The sequence below is a fragment of the Coturnix japonica genome, chromosome 2, assembly GCF_054131305.1.
Source record: "Coturnix japonica strain WE chromosome 2, WE-NBRP24, whole genome shotgun sequence".
NCBI classification, from domain to species: Eukaryota; Metazoa; Chordata; class Aves; order Galliformes; family Phasianidae; genus Coturnix; species Coturnix japonica.
In genome coordinates, this window is record NC_140664.1 from 135,452,828 (window position 1) to 135,474,812 (window position 21,985).

General features: G+C 45.3%; 1 protein-coding gene and 2 long non-coding RNA genes across 8 annotated transcripts in view; 2 read left to right on the forward strand and 1 right to left on the reverse strand.

Moving 5' to 3' along the window:
• CTDSPL (CTD small phosphatase like) overlaps positions 1-19,102 on the reverse strand; it is a 64,776-nt gene extending 45,674 nt beyond the window's left edge. For 3 of the 6 annotated variants that reach the window (XM_085539069.1, XM_015852922.3, XM_015852921.3), the window contains exon 1: positions 18,552-19,102. In XM_085539069.1, the coding sequence (XP_085395195.1) occupies positions 18,552-18,627 (76 nt within the window). In that variant the 5' untranslated portion in view covers positions 18,628-19,102. Of the gene's footprint in view, positions 1-17,497; positions 17,652-18,551 lie in introns of those variants that run through there. The other 3 variants (XM_085539066.1, XM_015852920.2, XM_015852919.2) reach the window with 1 other exon arrangement.
• Positions 17,653-18,767, forward strand: LOC146762179 (uncharacterized). The gene is made up of 2 exons (XR_014943214.1): positions 17,653-17,762; positions 17,823-18,767. It is a non-coding gene; the product is annotated as an uncharacterized LOC146762179 (long non-coding RNA).
• Positions 19,103-19,408: 306 nt separating the features above from the next.
• Positions 19,409-20,823, forward strand: LOC107308796 (uncharacterized). Its single transcript, XR_001552918.3, has 2 exons — positions 19,409-19,545; positions 19,858-20,823. It is a non-coding gene; the product is annotated as an uncharacterized LOC107308796 (long non-coding RNA).
• Positions 20,824-21,985: the final 1,162 nt, after the last annotated feature.

A 21,985-nucleotide genomic window follows, 5' to 3' on the forward strand; every position in this document is an offset into this window, starting at 1 on the left:
CAAAGGAGATGCAGAATAAAGCATCTCTCGTCCTTGATCTCATCAAGATCACCTCTCATCCTACCCAAATGCAGTAGGGAAAACAGATTATTTTTGTAGATGAATATATATTGTTTCAATCCTGACCTAAAGAACAAGGACTTTTTTTCCCCCCCCAGGATAAAAAGTCTTCAATTCGTTCAGTCTTTCACAACAGGTCAGTTTCTCTAGTCTCCTTTCTCCCTGCACCTTGGAATGCTCTCAGATCCAAACACGGTGCTCAAGCTTTGCACAGCAGCTCAGAAGTCTTTCCAATGCACAGTACAGCAGGACGGCCTCACTGCTCTTACAAATCAGCTGTCATGTTGGAATGTGTAAACAGGCACATATCTTTTTTACTGCCGTGCAACCAAGCTATAACAAAAGTCCCAGGATTTTCTATGGGTGAGCAACACAGCCAGCTGATCATCATTCTTAGTTCTTGCCATGCGTTATTCCATGGAGTCTTGAAAGTTTTTGATTAAGTAATATGAAAAACAGGGTGTGGATTCAACTCATCCTTTGTATTTTCAGCTCAGTCATTCAGTATGGCTTTCATTTCATTTCAGTGGATTCTCCATAGCATTATTAGAGCCATTAATGACTCGACTCTGCGTGGTCCCATTTCCCATACCCCAAAGACTTCTGCGCCCATTTTACACACACACCACAGTCTTTCAGTTTTCTAGTTAAGAAGCTTAAAGGATTCACTTTATTTGTCATGATCTATTTGTTTCACCTTTCCTCTACCATACCGAGCCACAGAAATCAGATGCCTCCACATGATTTCCTTCTGAAAGGAAAATCTGATGGACTGAAGCTGTTTCCTTGTTTTCTTACAAGACTTCTCGTGCTCCCATTTTCCTTCTGGAGAACTGAAACTAGGCTGCCTGATTCATGATTTTGAAGTTTGACATCTATTCCTCTGTTGTTTTCGTGGTTGTCGTTGTTTTCTATAGAGCTTTATTTACTCTTCTCAAGGTATTGAAGATAACTCACAGTTCTAAAGCTGTGCAGTTTCAGACCAGCCACTCAGCATCCAGTGATGTCATTTGCCATCTGCCCTCCATTAAAGCCTTAGTCAAACTGATACGAGCTTCTCCTCCCCTGTCTTAATAAAATATTTGAGAATCAGAGGTTGCCGACTTCCTTTTCCTGTTGACAGCTGATCAGATCTTTGGTCTTCCTATCACTACCACAATACATGTAGATTTGTCTTCCCCACAGCCCTATGCCCAGTGCTATACGCAAGACAAGCACAAAGCACATGAAAGGTGAAAAGTGGTAACAAACAGATAAACAACAGCCAGAGAAACTCAAATATTCCCTCATACTTATCCTGCTCAAATCATCCTAACTGGAAACTAGGTCAGACTCTGCAAGCTTCCTTCCACCCCTCTTGTGATAGAGAAACTTAGTAGGTTAGTTACTGTATTTTCTGCTGTGATGTACCAGCCATGCAGCAATCTCCAAGATGCAAAGGATAACATTACTCCTATGCTGAGTATCATTTTCTAATGTCCTCAATCATACAAAGTGCCCTGAAACAACACAAAGATAGCTCCAGCATCTCTGAAGTGCTGGGTACTGGTTAGAGTTTGAGTGGCCCTGCATGGAGCCAAGGACTGGACTCGATGACCCTTCCAACCTGGGATATTCCATTCTGGGATTTATCACAGGTGAAGAAACCTGCCCGAACCAACTCCCTCCTGTGATAACCTCTGCCTTTTCCTCTGCCTTTGCCTCTGACACCAGTAGGTGCCCATCCAATTTCAAGCAATGACCATTGTCTCAGTACAACAGAAATAACAGAGGAGGTCCCAGAACTTACACCCATCTCTTGTAATAAGGAATGTTTCGAGCACTGCACTGAATCCAGATGATCCTTTGACACGCACACTCAAATCTGTTCAACTTTTCTGCACATATATACAAGTTAATGAAGAGAACCACGTTTGTAACAACAGGTGAAATGACTACAGGCACATTTGTCATGTTTCACGTCAAGGGTGACACGCTCATCCAGCAGGTTTTCAACACATACATCCAACCTTCCCATCATGAGGTTTCTTTGCATAAACTCCAGTACAAGCAACCATGGCCATGGACAACCCAGCTGGCCCACAGGCTTCAGGCAGCTCACCCAGTCCAAAAGACTCCATATTTCCAAGGGCTTTTCCACTGAGCCTTACATGGAGCATTGCTAGGACATGCTGACCATCCTCACTCTTCTCCCAAGCCAAGAAAGCCACGCAGCAGAGCTACGTCGTGTGAGAAACCTCCTTGAATGCATCCCAGGAAGCAGCTGGAGGAGGTGAGTCAAGAGCAATTTCTTGTGTTTAAAGACTTCTGGTAAATCTCTATTCCCTTTAAGTGCTTTACGCCACAGATAGCAGCTCATCAGTGTGTACGTTATCTCCGTTTCCACAGGGCTCTTGCGGAAAAGGATCCCCGCAACCAACCCTGCTATATCAGCAGAGCTAATATACAGGAGGATCCCCAGCAGTGCACCAAAAGCAAGCTATCAGAGCAGCTTCCTGCCCCTGGAAGCAAACCGTTAACTGTTAACCTACCAGATGTGAGTTAGGAAGATGCACCTATTCTACCCACCAAACAGCGCTCTGTACTACAGAAGTGTACCAAACAGTGCTGGTATATGAGAAGACTTGTCTCTAGATCACATACAACCAAGCTGGAAGGTTGTGGTCCCAGCATATGATGCTTCACAATGTTCAGTAATGATAGAAAAATAATCCTGAACGTTAAGTTTTACTAAAAAATGCTTCAGCTTTGGCTTTGCTATCCCATACCAGAACTCCAATTAATCAACAGATCCACTTCCAGCTTCTGTTAAATTAAGCAGTGAAGCAGTGCTGTGAAACCATGCCCTGCTTTCTCTTGCCATTTCACTGCGTGAGAATCTTATTATGCTGCTTAATGATATGTTAATTTTCAAGTAAAACACTGGAATGAAACCCTAATATTGTCACCAAAGCAAGCAAACAAAAAAATACAAGAAACGTGCTATTGACTCTAATAGAGCTGCACGCCTGAATAACGCGGGACACCAAAGCGGTAATTAAAACATCAAATTGTTTTATTTGATAGAATTAACAGAACATAAGCAAGCTGCCATCAACATACAGTTTATAGATGGGACAGAGCTGGCTCCCTATGGACTGACTGATATGATGGCAATAAAACAGAGGGCACTCACTGTGTAAGCCTGACATTTAAGAAAGGAAATGTCTGACTTTTATTGGGAGATCCAAAGGAAATTTTGTATACTTGCTTTTCTTTGAAGACAAGATTCAATTCAGAGGTTTGGGTTGTTTTTTTTAAATGGAGTGCAGGTTTTCTACAGGCACAGCTCCCTCCCCATTCATTTTTGTAGCTTCTGCACTGCAAATGAACATTCGCGGTATTCTGATGAAATGCTGAGATAGCAGCATTTAAGAAGTTGTGATGCACGTTGTTCCCGAGGCCATGTGAACCATTCGGCTGCTTCACCTCTGCAGGTTCTGTGCAAAACTGAGAAATTGGGGCAAGAAGCAGCACCTGGAATGCATTCATCCTGGGAACGTTAAACTCCAACAGGACAGAAAGATTATCATATCCACAGCAGCTAAAGGGGAAAAAAGCATAAAAAGAAAACCCCAAACGCCTGCTCTAGCACCACCAAAAATCCCCTACTTAGTCCTAATAATTGCTTCCTGCAACCTCAGAAAAGCATTTTGCAAATAAGGTAAATTCTCTCGATGCAGCCTTTAACCCCTGCTCTTCCTGCACCTTTGTGCACACACAGCTGACAGCAGCGCGCTTCTACAGCTGAGAATGAAAGCAGTGGTGAAAAGAGAGAAGTTATGTCAACCCAGCACCATTAAAGCCCGTGGTGCAGCTTCTGGTGGAGCAGCGACAGCAGCCCCAATGCCATTTCACATTGACACCATGCAGAGTACAGCCACCATCCTCACTACAGTCCATATGTTTAACAGGAAATCTACTTAACTGCCCATGCAGAACTGCTGCGGGGTTTCTGACCAAGCTTTTGTGCAGTTGAGGTTGAATTGGGAAAGCAGAAGGAAGTCATCTGAATTCTAAATCCAGATAAACATCAGGTGATTTCAGGATTATGCTGCACAACAACAGTAAACTACTCAGAAGTGAAAGCAAGACGTTGTTAGGACCTCGGCTGTCAAGGAGTTTTAAAAAACCAATGAATAAGAACAATGATTATATAGTGAGCTTATTCTTTCCCTTTCTACCTCTGGAAAGATGCACTGAGAGCACTGTGACATTCACATGAATACACACGTAGAGCAGCCTAAGACACAGCTGAGCATCTCGAGGTGTTTTGCAGGATGGCCTCAAAGTGGATGCAGAAGAATCATGAAGGATCTGCCTATTCCTTGTTTTTAGGAAGTTCTGTTTGCTCTTCTTAAAGGAAAGAACACACTGCTGCTCTATTATAAATAGGAACCAACGCAACATTTCTATTAACAGCGCCTTTTAAGCTCACCTGTTTCCAGCTTTCCTAAGAGACAAGGCTTTCACACTGCTTAGGCTTTTACTGTGCCAAACGGATGCAAGCACTATTCCTGTATAAGTTAGCTTCCTATTTACTAACCTTGATGCTGCAGCTACCATCCTAACGCAACCCCAACTCCTGGAGTGCAAGTCTGATGCTCCACAGTCTGTCCCCACCTTCACCCTCAGCCCAGTTATTTTTCTAACAAAGTCATTGGGCAGTTAGAAGAGTTAGTGAGTGAATCACCCAGTGTTTCGGTGAATACCTACTAGTTGACTACACCCCCTCTCAAGAACCAGCATGGCAAATCCATGTGCATGACAGTGTGTGTCCCTTTCACATCTCCTCAGCTGCCATCATCACAGTGCTGTACAAGTTTCAGTTTGACACACAACACAACAGTTGTGAAAGTGGGGTTTCGTTTCTTCTCCAAGAGCTGAAAAGCACATAAGATAAATACGTTCAGAAGGTCACTACACTAATAAAAACAGGAAAGGAAAAAAAAAAGGTTTAGATGGAAATGAAAGCATAATAAAGTCATGTTGCTCCCCACCTTGAGATACGCTGCTACAGTATCTTCTTGATCCCAGAAAGAAGAACCAAGGCGAGCATGGTATGGAATAAATGACTGGTTTTAATCACATGGAATAATAAGCTATTTGCAGATTCATTATACTGAAGAGAATAGCAGTGCTTGAAAAAGAGTGACACGGGCTAGACAAGTGTTTTATGATTCCTTTGTACATCTGCATCACTGTTTTAAGTAGACACAGGTATTCAAGTGGAGCTCACAGAGAAGACTGAGCAAGGCTCATGGAGGCACACAGTGACATGGCAATGGATCCAGCCTGCTACAGGAGAAACTCCTCCTAAGCATTAAGAATAACTCTCACAGTAAAACCCAAAGAAGCTGCAAAGGGTCTATCCATGGAGACACAGAGGTTGGCTGGACAAGCAGGGCCCTGCAGATGCCCCACACGCTGCTACCTACAGGTGAGCAACAGGAATCTGTGTACACCGTGCAGCTTGTGCCCCTTAAGTGCACGCAGCCACTAACCCCCAGTTATTTAAAGAATTATACACAAGTATTTCCAACAGCTGAAATAACATCAACGGGTTAAGACGACAGCACTGAAAAACAAACCCACAAAACCCTTTTCTAACATTAGCCAGCCAGCCTCATAGGAACAATAAGCCTTTCTTTTACATTCTTTTTATGCAGCAGAAAATTAAAGCTTAGGATTCTTATCTTGATAAAATGATATTGCCAGATAAGAAAACCTAAAAAGGGCTTGCATGACACCTGAAAGGTGATTTTTTTCTTTTAACTGACATTTACATCAACCTGAATTCTTTAAAAACCTTTCATCCATCTTCCCTCCAGCTTTATGTTTGCTGCTTTATTCTCCTTTTTTCCCCTCAGTTTTCTATCTGCCCCAGAAGTATCAGCCCATCTTCCCTCCTCCTTCCCCATCCTTACTATTTAGGCACCCTCGTTCCCTTAAATTACTTCCTGGGACATCAATAGCAGATGTAATGCAACAGCATGGCCTGCCAGCAGAAATAAAATACCACCTTGTTAATCATTGATCACAGAAAAAGGGGGAAGAATGTAAGCACCTCGCTAATGGCTAAATGCCTTGTAAATATTTACTGAATTGCAGGCTTCCATCATGAATCTTACTGTGTCAAGCTTCAGTAGGGAGCAAGATTTCATCCTTAGTATCACAGCATAGGGCCATTAAGTCACACACTGAGCAGGCAGCTGAGCTTACAGATCAACCTATGGCAGTCCTTGGCTGTAAACCCATTCCCCCGACCCCAAACGCTTCGCAAGCACCTGCACTAAAATGACTCCCCTTGAACTACAGCTTCAGCTCTCACTAACAAAGTCCTGACCAGGTGCCAAGCTGTGCATACCTGCAGGATGAGACAACATTCCCAAATATTACAGCATGAGGTTCACAAAAGGAGGAAGGTACGAAGCAGGGACTCGAAGCAGGATTCTAGAAGCATCACTACCACTAAGTTAGTGCATTGCAAGCCTGACAGTCTGAGCTCAGACCTTCAGCTTGGGCAGGGTCTCCCAGCTTGTGCTCTGCTGCTGAGAGCAAAATGAGACCCGAGCCACTGGAAGCGCAAGTAAAAAGAAACTTAGAAAAACATACAGACGCTTTTAGATCTGAAGAGGCTGTGGAAATTTAATCTTGCTATGAGCACAGTAAATGTGTGCCTCCTCAATATTCATGCTAAGAGAGAAAGATTCTTGCTTTTTTAATTGGATGCAGACTTAGGGCTTCTTCTTGCACAGCACCCTGGACTATCAGCACATGGATGGGATGAGCTCCCTTCGAATCCCACTCCAAATACTCCTGGATTTCACACAGTCCTATTTCTTTCCTTCAACAAGAAGCCCCTCCTCATAACTAAATTCAGGCCTCCCTTCAACACTTGAGAAGAGCAGGGAACTGGAAGTTTGTTACAGCATTTCATAAGGAACTACAGAAAGGATTGTGATATTGCACGTACGCTTAATTTAGTAATAGATTTTAGAAACCTGTCATTTATAGAAACGTTCAAGGGCAAGAGCAGACAAAAAACACTGGTGCTACTCACTCAGGAAGGCAGCTGAACAAACACATCAGAGAAGGAATTAGAGGAGGTGCTATTTTATCAGATTCTCTTGCGGCTTTTAGGTTTGTTAACATCGTATGGGAGCTGCAAGCAGCACCCAAAAGGCTCCCAGAATAATGCAGCCTTTCCATAACCCTCTATATTGTTCTGCTGGCTGCCTAACAGACACCAGGAGAAGTTTCTCCATGTGCAGAATGAGCCCCTGCTAATGGCAGGACTGCCTCTATACAGTGACATGGAGGTCCCAAAGATCCCACAAATGACACCTTGAGTGTGTTGTCCAAAGCTCAGCAGCCAGCAAACTGCACAGTTCTTCTCCACAACAGGTTAAGGTGGTAAATCAATCCCATGCTTTAATAACTTCTGGCTAAATCAGCATGGCCATAAGCAGAAGCATGGGTGGACCTTCCAGCCCCAAGTCCTATTGCTCCCAGTGCTCTCCAGAATGGTTTCACAGCCCAGAGCCTGTTTTAACAGCCACCCCCAAGGCTGCTAAACTTAGAGAAGCACACCACCACCACCACCCCCCATGGGAAGGTTTTGCTGAGTTTTCCCTCTTTTCCTCCTCCTGTTCCAAAGAGAAGGCTGAAGAGCAGCAGCAGCGCTGTGTGCCTGTGCCTCCAGCCGCACTGCACGCCCATGCTGCAGACTGAAGAGCTGAAGCCAACAATAAAACTGGGATTCTGAACCCCAATGCACTTAGTTGAATCCACAGAGAACCAATGGTTGGGGAAGAGCTGCACGTGCTTCCTCTGCCTGTTACTCTGTGATGCCTTAGGACTGCTGAGCCTGGGAACTCTGTGATGTGGTCCTGAACATAAGAAGAAAGCCACCTGGCTCATCTGTGCACACACAGCCATGTGCTCATCCTGTTTGAGGATCAAAGATAACTTTAATCAAACAGCTGGAAAACTATTTCAACGGCATATCAAATAAGATGGAGGATACCCTGACCTTTATGTTTATCAAGCAAAGAGAGGAAAATTCTCCTGGTTGCTGTGCCTCCCAGGTGCTGAGCACGTTTCCATCTTCCAGTCCTGAAGACTTCCAGCACTGCCAGCCACATTTTGCCTGAGGAAATTCTACCAGATATTGAAGCAGAGCACTGTTTAGGACTCCTCCAAGCAAGGTAAATGACTGTAATTAAGAAAGCAGTGTCAACTGAAAGCTGCATTTCCAAGGAGAATATTGCAAACCAAACAGCAATACAGCATCGCTTTTGGTCGTGCACTCACAGCAGATGGACAGCAGAACATCTGGCTCAAGCTTCTCAGGAAGAAGGATAGAAAGGCTGAAAAGCTGCACGCAGGTGGTGTTTGTGAACAAACAGCCCAAAAAAGCCACCCCAGCCCACTCACAGTGAGTGCACAGGTCCCAAAGCAACTCCTGGCACCACGCAAGGCAAGGTTAATTGCGTGCGGTCTCACATCAGCAACCAAAGGGGCATATTTGGGCACCCAGGCCAGAAGGTAGGTTGTACTACACAAGCACGCTGCTATTTTTTCCTGTTATTGTTCCAAGGATTGCACTGAGCCTCTGGGAAGGGATATGAATAGAAGTGATGTTTTCCAGAGGGAAGGATGCGAGTGTTACGCTCTGCCCAAACACTGCTACAGAAGTACCTTCAGGTTCAGGAACTCCAAGCTGCTCCTTTTAATTGCAATACATTGTAATTCTTCTAGGGAAAAAAAACCATAGTGACCTCTCTAGCAAATACCTGCTGCTCCCTTTCAATGGAACAGATGACAAGCTGGAATGAAGCATGTTAGTTTTCAACTCTCTTGCTCTTTAACATGCCAGCTGCTCACAGAGACACTGATCCATGTGAACTCCACAGAGAATGTGTTGGTTTTTTGCCATTTTGTATGCTTGAGATTGATAAAGAAAGCATTTCTGAGTCCAAACAGCAGATACAGGAAGACATCCTCAGTTTATTCTATTGTAGCAGCCAACTATCCAACCTGAAGAAATGCTGGAACATGAAATAGGAAACAAAAGCTGAACTGCTTTATAAGACATTTGCCTTCTGGACTTGGCTATCTTCTGTACAACTGCAACCTTTTATCAGCTATTTAACTGAAAATATAAGGTACAGATTCCCAGAGAATCACAGCTGCTATACACATATGGCCTTAATTAAAGTAAGAAAGCCCATTTACTCCCATAAAGCACTTCCCAACAGCCAGTGAGCTGACTATCACCTAACCAGCTATTAAAAAGGTGAAAACCGTGACCCTGTTTTCCAGTCCCAATCATTATCCATTCAGAACAGAGACCTTATTATCTAAACCAGAAATCTTTAACTGACCTTATTAGCAGAATGGGAGATAGGACCATCTGCTGCTTGGGGGTAACCATACAAATACGACCTATCGGAACTTAAGGAATCACCTTCATAATAAAAACACAGATCTAAATCTTTTCAAATACATTTATTTCGTAAAGCAGTGTTTTATCTGTCTTTGGTATCACAGAAGGAGTTTACAGAACAAAACCCATGCTACTCATAGGTTTTAGGACAAACACTACTCAGACAAAGGTACATCCTTCTACACCCTGGTACCTCACTTATCAGAGGGTTGGAGTGAGTTTGGTCTGTACAAAACACCAGGTTAACTTGCTGAGAATCACACTGCCACATCCTTCTGAGCATTACCCCAATACACCCTTCTCACACTGTCAGGGTTGCTTTCCTTTCCACATCTTCTATCTCTGCTATTCTTACTGGATTTGTATCGCCATTGCTTCAGTCCCCTGGAACACGTGAAAGCTGCTCTTGCATCTGAGGCAGTTTTCATCTGAAAGAGCTTGTTTTCCTTCCTTAAATAATACTATAGTTCTGTAACATGAGACAGCAACAGTATTTAGTTACTTAAATCAAGACAAACGAGTTTCAAGTACGGGACAGAATCCATCACCTCCAACACAAGTGAGGCAGTGACATTTTTAAGACCTCTCAGAGCTCACCTACCTGCCAAAGCACTGCTACAAAGGTCATTCACAGAACAACGTGTAAATACAGGAACGAGACCTGAATGGATTCCTGCCTCACAACTGCCAGGTCTGATCTGTTAACCTTGCTCCTGTCACGACAGCCTTACAAAATTACATCAAGCAGTAAGAAGAAAAAAAAGCAACAAAAAAACCCACCAAACAAAACAATCTGAACATGAACAGTGAGCACGCTTTGCAGCAATCCTAGTTAGAGTTGGTTGGGTATCGTATCTATGCTGTTAGCATCCTTTTCAGCACAGGCAATAAAGATTTGCTGGAGGCTTTCAAACTTTTAACAGGGCACAGTAAATTGTATTTGAATTTCAGGGCGCAGCTGGCATTGAAGTTGTCAGTTTTATCATGATAATCTGGAAACAAAACCATTTCGGTATTCAATACACTTTCCAATTAACAAAGACATTTGTTGGCCTTCTTTTTTCAGGCTTCACTTTCGTTCTCCATTAAACTTTGCCATTCCTTCTTCCTTGACATCTCAACACAAGAAGGAACCTTCCAGAAACACACGAGACGTGATGGAAAAACAGGAGCCCCGCAACCAATGTGCTCATGATAACCCCGATTAAATAAATCCACTTAAAATCTCATTCCTTTGTGGATAAGCACTTTACAGACCTCTACACTGATGCAAATTGTTTTACAGTTATGTTGTAAACCCACCTCCTTCTGGGACTTTTCAATTGATGTCAATTTGTAATTAGCAAATGAATTGCAATGGAGATTGCATTCAGCACTCTTCCCCTTTTCTTTTTGATTCCCCAGTGAACACAAAACCCCCCTGCAGCTTTCCAAAACTTACTGATTCTCAACAAAACCAGCTTCGTATCGGCAGAGCCATGAGAACTGGCTGGTGGCCAATGGCTGATTTGGCCTAGAGTCGTCTTCCAGCATTCCCAAACACATCACAGAGAAGCTGCTGCTATGAGTTCACGAGGAATGTCACTTCAGATCCTTGACATATGCAGTCACTACGTGAAGATACCTCCTCCTCCTCCTTCCCTGTCTGGCAGATGACAATTCCTATATTGGAATGCGACTTGTACCTTTAGAACACCTGATGGCTGCACCATGTTGATCCTCAGCATCTCCCACAGCTTCTCGTACCAAAGCCAACCCACATACAAACAGCAGCAGCACCAATTTCTGAGCCCCTCTGACTTCAGCATCACCAAAGCACAGGCAGGCAGCTGCCACTAACTTAAGAGGAGAGGATAAACAGGCAAGAAGGCAAAATAGAGAAAGACAGATAAGCTGGGATAAATGATCAAACATCTTCCAGCAATGAGTCACTACTGACCCCTCCTTCATAGAATCATAGAACCAGCTTTGGTGGACAAAAAAAAAACCCAGTAGCACATGCAAGCAATTAAATGCATGTCTGCAAGAACCAAGCATTAAATCCACAGCTTTACATTAACCCTGAAGAAGTTACCTGTCCTGATTCCTCCATGCTCGTCACTGTACCAGCAGCTGTGCAGATGATGACTGTCAACCTGCTGCCATGCTGTATGATGCCAGGAGTTCATTCCTGAGCTCGGGACACATCCCCACCTCCACTCCAGAGCCAGGAGAAACTCCATGCCATGGAGATGTAAGCCTTGTAACTCATGAAATAGGGGAAGTTTAAGTTTTCACTGCTGGTTCCAGCACTCAAGGAAAGGGCAGGATTTTTTTCTGCTGCTCCACTGGGAACCATGGGCTACAATTCAGGAAGCAAGAGAGCTTAGAGGATGGGGGAGAGCAGGGAAGTGACTAAAAATCAATACAGCGCTTTCCACCAAGAAAATAAGTAGGCCCTATATGACTAGCAGGGAGGAAAAAAAAGCACTGAGAGAAGTGACTGGCCCATTACCCATGAGAGATGGCCAGGCTTGAAACAAAACCACCAACACATATACCATAAATTCAGGTTTACGTACATCAGCAGTTTGTTTCCTGCAGAACTGAGCTGAATTTTGACCAAAAATAAAAGAATCTTAAGATATTACATACACAGGAGGTTTTGGCATCCTTCATTTGGGGGTTGTTGTTCTTCAGTATAAAACACAGCCTGCAGAATCTTACTTGCCCCTGTCCATCAGGCTTGGAAAACACCAATAGAGATTCAGAGGAGATTAATAGTTCTATTAGGGGAAAAAAAAATCTCATTTTCAAAACCCAGCATCCTTCAAATCCAAACCTACCATATATTTATTCAGATTTAACTCCCAATAAATTCCCTAGATAATAGAATTCTAGTTTCCAGTACAGCCAATCACTTCTAATAACGGGGTTTCTGTTCTTTCTTTTCTAAATCATCCTTTATCATCTTGTACAAAGAAAATAAACTGCGGTGCTTTGATGTAAGCAACCATTTTGATAATGCAGAGCGAAGCCTACAAACTTCATGCAGGCCCAGCAGTGCACAGCCAGCTTTTTCCTAACTAAAGCTTGTATCTTTATCCCTAATACCTATGTCACAATGGTGCTGAGAGGACCAGACTGTGTGAGATACATTTAGATTTACAAATTCTTTTTGTCTTATAGCAAACGCTAAGAATAAACAAAAGGCCAAACTGATAGGACAGCAGGCCCGCCCGGAACAGAATGTTACCGTTCTATTTCCATGTTACTTCTGCCTTCCACATTTGTCACATCTATGTCCATTTTACATCTTAACCTCTCCACGTAAAGAGAGCTCCAATCAAACTCTGGTAAAAATAGCATTTACAGGAGATTAACGTTTCCAACATGGAACTCTTAAAAATATCGCTGGCTACATCACAGACCAGGAGGCACCTTTCCTTGGCCCCTGAGAGCTCTGCAGATGGAGCAGGGCTGAGCCCCACCAGTGCATGGCTCTCCCAGCACCATCGCACCAACCCTACCTAGAAGTATCAGCATCTTTCCAAAGAACAGATGCACAAAGGGGACTTTTCAGCCATGTTTCCACTTCTGTAATGAATCACACAATGTGCAATCCTCACCAGCAACGCAGATGGGGTCTTCAGACATCACCCACAGCCAAGGATGTGCTCAGAGCAGGATGGAGGCCTCACTGTGGGCCTGGAGCATCTACAAGACCCATTCCCCATCCCACTGCTGGGCTCAGTAGCTCTCAAGAGCCAGGAGCTCTTACCTTCCACTCTGCCCCTTGTCCTAATGCAACACTGCAAACCTGACTCAAAGTCATCCAAATAACATTAAGGGAATTCTCCATAGGGTAAGCTTGAAGTAATTCACTCCCAGAGTTCACATTTCCATACATAGGACTGCCTGAAATTGGATTTCCAGTGGAAAAATAATGCTGATCAACAAACATAGGGGAGGCCGCCAACAAATCCTTCTAAGGAACAAGTTACACGCTGTCACAAAACAAAGGCTTACTTGTTTACAGGATGAATATTGAAGATTTGACATATACAAAATACAGGAGCCAGAACTACTTTGCAGCTACTTTTGCATTCGAAACAGCAAAATATATATTAAGTGTTGCGTGGCAGAAAGACGAGCCTCAAAAACCAGCTAAAGCCCTCTAGCAAGCAATGGGAGCAACACCTCTCATCAACGCTGACCCAGACAAGCGAGTTTCATTCCTCTTAGCTTTCACTTTCCCAGCATTTTCATGCGGTATCGCTTGAAAGAAACAAACTTGGACACGTTATCCGGAAGCTGCTTTGCAACGTGCAGATTAAGTTCTGAGAGGCGAAACGCGGCTCCGATCACGATGCATTGTAGCGATTATCTCCGAAAATGCTATTTGCATTTCTGAATGCTGAATTGAGCAAAATGTAGGTCAACTTTGTTTTGCTTTTTTTTCTAAAGGCGTGGTAAACTCCTCAACGCTCAACTTCAATTGCTGCATTGAAACGAATGTGAAATGGAGTTGGCACGCAGTGGGAAGAAATGATAGAGCTGCAGCTCACCGACACCAACTCAATAGCAGATATTCATGCAACCTACCGTTCACGTTACTGCCTTGTTAGCTGCCACCTTAAATCAAACCTTGGGTTACTGCAGGTTACTACGGTCTCCCAGGAACATAAAACCTACTGTATGGTTACTCTGGTTTCATGTAACAGCTATGTCATTAGTTAATGATTTAAAATTTTACCCTCCGTGAGCAATTCGCATTCCAACGTGCTGCTGAAGCGGTTTCCATTTCCAGTTCTGAACACTACTTTAAAGTCAAAAAACCTGTGGATAATACCATATAAATTTCTTGAGACAGCATCCCAGGAATACCGATATATCTTTAGATCATAGGACATAGAATGGCCTGGGTTGAAAAGGGCCACAATGCTCACCCAGTTTCAACACCCTGCTATGTGCAGGGTCACCAACCACCAGACCAGGCTGCCCAGAGCCACATCCAGCCTGGCCTTGAACGCCTCCAGACGTCTAAATACTTTGAATTCTGATGAAGTAACGACAAAAAAGCTCCTAAATATTGTTAATATATTTCCAAAATGCATCTTGCCACAGACACACTTCATGATTTACTTCGGTTGTGCTCTCAAAACAGGCTTTTACCTTTAGATCTTAAGCACTTGCCATTTTACACAGTAGTACTGCCTTCATTGGTTCTGTTCACAGAATCACAGAATGACCCGGGTTGGAAGGGACCTCAAGGATCACATAGTTCCAAACCCCCTGCCTGGCAGGGCCACCAAACATACACATTTACTAGATCAGGTTGCCCATGGCCCCGTCCAACCTGGTCTTGAACACCTCCAAGGACGGGGCATCCACAACCTCCCTGGGCAGCCTGTTCCAGGGCCTAACCACTCTCCTAGTGAAGAACTTCCCCCTAACCTAATCCAACCTAAATCTTCCCTCTTTTAACTTAAAACCATTTCCCCGTGTTCTGCTATTGTCAGCCCTTCTATGTGTCTTATCTGTTCTGTATATGTTCTGTTTGTCTTATCAAGTTCTATTAAATAAAAGCTTCCCTGCTTGCAAAGGCATCTTCAGTGAACGACACTGGTCATTAAAAACAACCAGCAGTGGCTTAGGTTCCATTCTGAACACTTCCCAACTGCTTTATCATAGAAGAAAACACATTTCTGTAGCCATACCAACACACTCAGGTGTTCTATATAACTGAAAATAGACACTCAGCTGACTGACAAACGCAGCCAAAGTCAGGAAGGATGGATGTGAAGGCAAAAATCTGAACAGCAGGGTCTGAAGGACCTGTAGGACCTGGTACCTGCAGAAGGATTGGGCTGATACTGCACTGCTCCCCACCAGCCCCATGGAAGCACCAGGAATTTACATCAGCTATGAAGAAGAAATTAAAGCCCACCAGGGAATTACATTTCTCCCCATTTCAGTGCTTCAGATTGCTCACATAGTGCTTCCAAACGGGTTTGTTTTTCAGAACCAATTTAACAGCTTCGAGGCCAGAACCCTCCATGAGCACTGCAGGCACTGCAAAGCAAGCGCTGCCATCATCATAAAGCACAGTTGTAGCACCTTTCAGCTTTCACTCTGATAGACAACTAAATGCAGTGCACCACCGTGTGGCAACACATTAAGGAATGGTTTGTGTGCCAAGAGCTGTTTTTTTCCACTTTCTGAATTTTTGGGGGGTGTTTGTGAAGAGTAAGTAACAGCTGCCTCTCCGTATTAATAAGCTTAGTAAGTTATCACAGCCTCACTTATCTCAAAAAACATTTTTAATATGTCTGGATTAGCCAGAGAATAGTTGGGACGTTTATATTTATAAAGCACAATATTTACTTAAAAAACAGAACTGCTCCCTGGTGAGGAAACAGCTCTTTAACTCCTGCCAACCATGTTCCCTTCCACTGAAGGGACTGACCATAAGCGTATACTGTGCATTAAGCTCCTTTTAAAACATAAATATGTGCTAATAAAAATAAATCAAGCTAAACGCCGAACTCACGCTTGATTAAAAGCTTCAAAAACACCTGGAAAAAAAGCAATCCAACACTCCAAAATATGCACATGCATTATTGAGTAGTTACTCACTGCTTAAGGAGAAGAAAAAGAATCATTTGGCATAAGAAACACCGATGGCAGCTCCAAAAATCTTATGGTATAGGATATAATGATAATATAATGATATAATACCTCAATTCCTGAAGCCATTCCCGGACCAGATTTCTGCAACCCGGTGCTGAATACAGGTTGCCATGGGGCTAGACAGCTTCTCACACAGTACGATGCTACTGTAACTCACTGTATCACTAAATTGCAGTAAGCACAGGCTCGGATGATACTTGTATTAACTAAACACAGTTAGTTCAGGGTGCCTGGATGGCCTGTGAGCCATTTTGTACCAACGTGCTCAGGCAGAATCAGCCTCGTTCCTCGTTTCAGCCTCGTTTCAGCTGCCACTGAGAGCCCCTCCATTCATCACCACAGCTCTGGGCTCCCAAAAGCTCGGCCCAAACTTCTGTAACAGAGCAGAGGGTGAGGTGACACAGCTCAAAAAGGGACCACAGTGGGTCTCTACAAGCTGCAGATACCCCAAGGAGAAGGAAGACCTGTAGCAGGAGCAACAAGGCAGGCAGCAGCACAAGGGGCTGGTAGAGCTCCTCTGCCAAAGTTCCTACCATTGCATGCTCAAGGCTCACCGCACAGCACGTACCACCACACTGCAAAGCAGTCAATCTGTCCAAAGCATTCACTTAAGACTACATTTAAAATAAGATAAAGGAAAACCCATCTTCCTCCTGTACCACACTCATACTCTTTGCCTGTTCAACTTCAACTACCCTCCTGCTGCTCTCCCCAACCCACCCATGTTCGCACGCAGCCTTCAAGGCCCTTGCTATGTAATTAAAGCCCATCGTGATTTTTCTGCTCTAGCAAGAACACAATGCATCTTATGCAAGTTACTGCATAGTTATGCAAGTTAGATGCATCTTTTCGATACACAGAGTGGCTGGTTGCACTCGAGCCACTTGTTTGATGTGGATTCTCAGCCTTATTTTGAGCTGTCAATTTTTCCTGTTTCTCCTATTTTATATTAAGGCTTCGACCAGCTGTTAGCAACGCTACCCAAACCCTTCCAGCACTGCAATAACAGGCTGTTAAGACCACGGCACCATCTGAGCTCTATGTGACATAAATCTGCTCCAAAGCAGCCTTAGGAGATGTCATAAGCAGAGCAGCAGCGCCGTGCTCCTGCAGCCACCCCACACTCAGTGCTGCCAAAAGAGAAGAAAATATCAGTAATCTCCAGGGATAAGATATAGGTCTTGGAGTGCCACTTCTCAAGCAATACAAATTAAAGAGTAAGCAATAGCCTAAGAAAAAAAGAAAATCATCTTTTAGTTTAATGGAACACCCCACCTTCACGCCACAATGTTTTTGACATCCATCTCCATCCTCCTCTTGCAGGCAGCACACGTGAGATGAGCTCGCAGTGTCCTGGTGGGAGCCTTTGGCTTGCCAGCGAGCAGCAGCAACTTCTGCAGCTGCCCAGGACCCCCTTGCTGTGAGCCATGCAAAAATGGAAGGCAGGTTTGAGAAGTAAACCTATCAACCTACCACTTGGAGACCACTTGGAGATCTACCACCATACCTATGCCAGATAACACCACCACAACGTTGGCACGTGAGTAATTTCTGCCTTTTTTCCCACAAACCTACAACACCAAAACCATTCCAAACGTAGGACTCCGTTCACATCAAACCTAAAGAGGAACCTTCATCCCACCAACACGCTGTAAGGACGCAGCCCAAGACTCAGCCAGGCTTCCAGATGGGAAGGAGGTGATGGCGGACTGATGGCTCTAAAGGAACAGCAGCTCCTTTGGCCGAGCTGGATCCATCTTATTTTGGAGCAAAATACCTCCTGGACGCAACGCTTTACGCAAGCAACAGCTGTTGATCCACCCAGCCATTGGGATGGCCAGCTTTTAGAAGTCGCCTGCATTTCTTCCAGCAGCGAGCAGCCTTTAAATAAAAACACCAATCTGAAAGCTACACGGATTCTCATACGCAAGGAAAACAAGATGAGAGAAAAACAGAAAGTGGGAAAGGAGGGATCCCAAAGAAGAGGGATGAAAAATCAACACTGAAACTGAGATCTCAAAGCACAGATCTCAAAGCCAGGGAAGGTACCGACCCCACGCTGCACAGTGACAACCTGCCAAACTTCCATCCCCACCTCGTGGAACAAAAGCCTTCTATCCAATTAAGCCCCGATTCCAATCCGTACCCCACACCCCAATCTCTTGGCAAGTTGTGGGCCGTATCCAGCCCGTAGTGCCCCAGCAAAGCCTTCCATCCCACCAACAGCACAACCTTCCATCCCACCAACAACAGCACAACCTTCCCAGCTCCCCATTTGGGGGGTGGTTAGGAAAGCCGGCTGCTCCCCGCGCATTTCTCGGCCGCTCACCTTTATCCTGAGCGCAGGACAGGATCTCCTCCTCTTTGGGGTTAGTCACCTGGGTGATAATGGACGGGTTGTCCATGGAAACAGAGGGAGATTTCACCTGGCCGTTTTCCCTCCCGGAGGCTTCGTGTGTGCGAGGAGGGGGGCGGTGAAAGGAGGGGGGGGGGTTGGAGGGTTGGCAGGCGGAGGGAGTTGTTTGTGTTTAAAAAAAAAAATAAATCAATACGCAGATTTAAAAAATAAAAATACTAAAAAAAAGGAGGGAAAAAAAAAAAAAAGAATAAAAATAAAAAAAATCCCAAAACTCCTCCAGGAACGAAGCCAAGAGGACGGGCGGGAGGAGGGGAGGTGGGGGGGGGGGGGCAGCCCCACACTCGGGGCCCCTCCGGCCCTACCACCACCACCGCCTCCTCCCGGCGCCGATTCCCTGCGGAGGAGGGAAGGGGGAGGGACGGGGGAGGGGGAAGGGGAAAGGGGAAGGGGGGGGAAGGAAAAGCGAGAGGAGCCCCCCCCCTGCACCGAGAGCTGCCCCGTCGGGAACCGCTGCCCACACTAAAAATCCCCTCGGTTCTCCTCAGGAGCCCCCCCCGCCCTCCTCACACCGCCCCCCGCATCCACCTGAGGCCTCTCCTCCTCCTCCTCCTCCTCCTCTTCCTCCTCCTCCCCCCTCAGCGCGTCCCCCTGCACAGCCGCCCCGCTGCCTCCATGCCCGCCGCCCGCTTATCTCATCCCCGCGGCCCCCCCCTCCCTGCTCCCTGCTCCCTGCTCCCCCCTCCTCCTCCTCCTCTTCCTCCTCCTCCTCCCGTGGTGCCTCCGAGCTCGGCCGAGGAGGGAAACGCGCTACGAGGGGAAGAAGGGAGGGGAAAGGGGCCGCTCTGCGCCACAGCCCGCCGCCACCGCTCGCAGCCTGTCAGCGCCCCGCTGCCCGGCCCCGCCCGGCCCCGCCTCCGCCAACATGGAGGAGGGCGGCGGGCAGCGCCCGGGCCCCGCTGAGCGGGTAAACAACGAGGCGGAGCTTCGTGTGTGATGGAGGAGGGGATTCGTGTGGGGGGAGGAGAGAAGGGGCCATTGTTGTGGGTTACAAAAGGGGGAGGTGTTAGATCAGGGGGGGCGTGGGAAGGGGGTAGGGGCGGAGGTGAGGATGTGAGGGGCCCCTGAGGAGGCCTCGGAGGGGTCTGTGTGAGTGTGGGCTCGTGTCAGGGTCTGACTGGGATGGCAGTGTAGTGAGGTGGGGTTAGAAGTGAGGAGCTGCCTACTGAGATTAAATGATATATATGTTTTCTAATAGAGTGTCTTAAAACCTATCCAGGAGTACCCAGCTCTGACGTGCCAGGATGAGGACTGTGCTTCTCAGAACCTTAGAATGGCCTGGGGTTGAAAAGCACCACGATGATCATCCAGTTCCAACCCCCTGCTATGTGCAGGGTCACCAACCAGCAGCCCAGGTTGACCAGGACCCCATTTAACCTGGCCTTAAACACCTCCAAAGATGGAGCATCCACAGCCTTCTTGAGCAGCCCATTCCATTCAATGTATGTACACACATATAGCTGCTCCCATTGCTGTACCATAGAGGGAGGCAGCAGGCCTGGCCTGGAGGAGTTCTGATCTGTAATAGTGCCCCATTGAGTTTCTGGGTCAAAATACTTGCAGATCTGGACTCTTGTTTCACTCCTGGTCAGCGTATCCCTACAGTCAACGCATGTAAATGTTTTGCTGTGCATTTTCATATCACTGCGTTGGTTTATTGCAGAAAAAATGCTGTTCCACATCTTGCTGTGTGTTCTCTCTCACAAACCTAACACTCCCTGGGCAGCAGCACATGCAGAGATACCAGTATTGCAGGTTTCTCAGACTTGTATTTTAGGTTTGCCCGCCTAGTCCTATGACAAACACTTGCACGGGGAATGAGTGCAATGCCACTGCTTGCACTGCATCCCGCTGTGCAAGTTTCAACCTGTTGTTTAGCTTCGGCTTCTGCAGACAAGAGTCTCGCAGTTGCAAGCAGTCCCTTACGGGTTAGATCGGGCACAGATGAATGGGGTTTAGTACACGTTGGCTGGTGGAATCGGTCCTCTTAGCTGCAGAGGCTGAGAGCTGCTGCTCCTAAGCCATTAGGAAGATTTATCGCAGCTTTAGCTGTGTTGTAATCCAGCAAGTGCTTGATCTTTTACCCGCCCAGACACTGCAGGCATTTTTAATTATCCGATGGTTAATTTACGTGGAAGCTTTTGCTGAAATAATAAATTCATACCTCTGTTGTTATTCGCTTCTATATCAACGTTTATATTTGGATAAACCCGAGTAGCTTCCTACAAAGTGGTTGATTAAGAGCGAGTTCGAGAACCATCCAGCACTAAAAGCATCTGTTTCTGTGCATGGAAAGGGCAATTATAATGTATAATAGGAGAACATGTGCTGCAGTGCTTCTTTCCTATGCAGGAATGAGGAGGTACAAACATCTCATCTGATGAAAGGTACATTCTGCAAGGCCAGACAAATGCAGTTCTCACCCCACGCCGGTGTTTTATGTGTGCATTAAATGCTGGCGAGTTGTTTTTACAAAGCACACTGTAAAACTCCTGTTGAACTACCTGTTTACTCATCTTTCCTGAATAATTTCCTTTGAGGGGAGCTGCCACTTATGGTGAAGCATAATGTGGAAATAGGGTGAGAGACCGTGCCAGGAGGGGATGCATCTCTCCTCACTCCCATTCTTGCACCAAGACTTCAACAGAATCAAGAGCAACCCATGCAGTTTCCTTTCTTTGCTTTCGAGGCACTCTGAAGCACATACGGGATCTTCCATCTGTGATTCTTTATACATTGCTTGAACTAAACCCTAAATAATCCTGTAGATCCATCTCCATTTTATGGATTGGAGGGTGAGGCGCAGCCAAAACAAGACTGTATTGGAAACTGCAGCCTAAGCTGGTAAGAGATTCAGATTTCCATCACGACTCCTGACATTTGTCCTTGCCCTTAGAATGTGTCCCCCCTTGCACTGCCACGAGATGTTTTATAATAGGAGAGAGAGAGAAAAAAATGCTTTTTAGCAGAACTGTTCTACATTAAAAAGGAAGCATTTATTTTCATTGATATCAGCTCAGTGAAGGCTTGACCCTGGGCTCACAATGGGAGTTTTATCCTTGACTTTAATGGAAGAACAATCAAGGTCTCATGATATTACATCCTAAAGAAAAGGAAAATACCACAGTTTATATCTATAAGACAAATGCTTCCCAGTTAGTGGAAGCTCCTATAGTCTTGCAATACATGGTTTATTAGATTGATTAGATGTCTTCAGCTATTAATCAGTTTTGGCAGCTGTTTATGGCTTTGTATACTTCAAAGTAATGGAGATTATCTGTTAATTATCTCACTGCAGCCCATTCATTGTTTCCTAAATAGTGCCATCACAACAGTAAATTGCAACA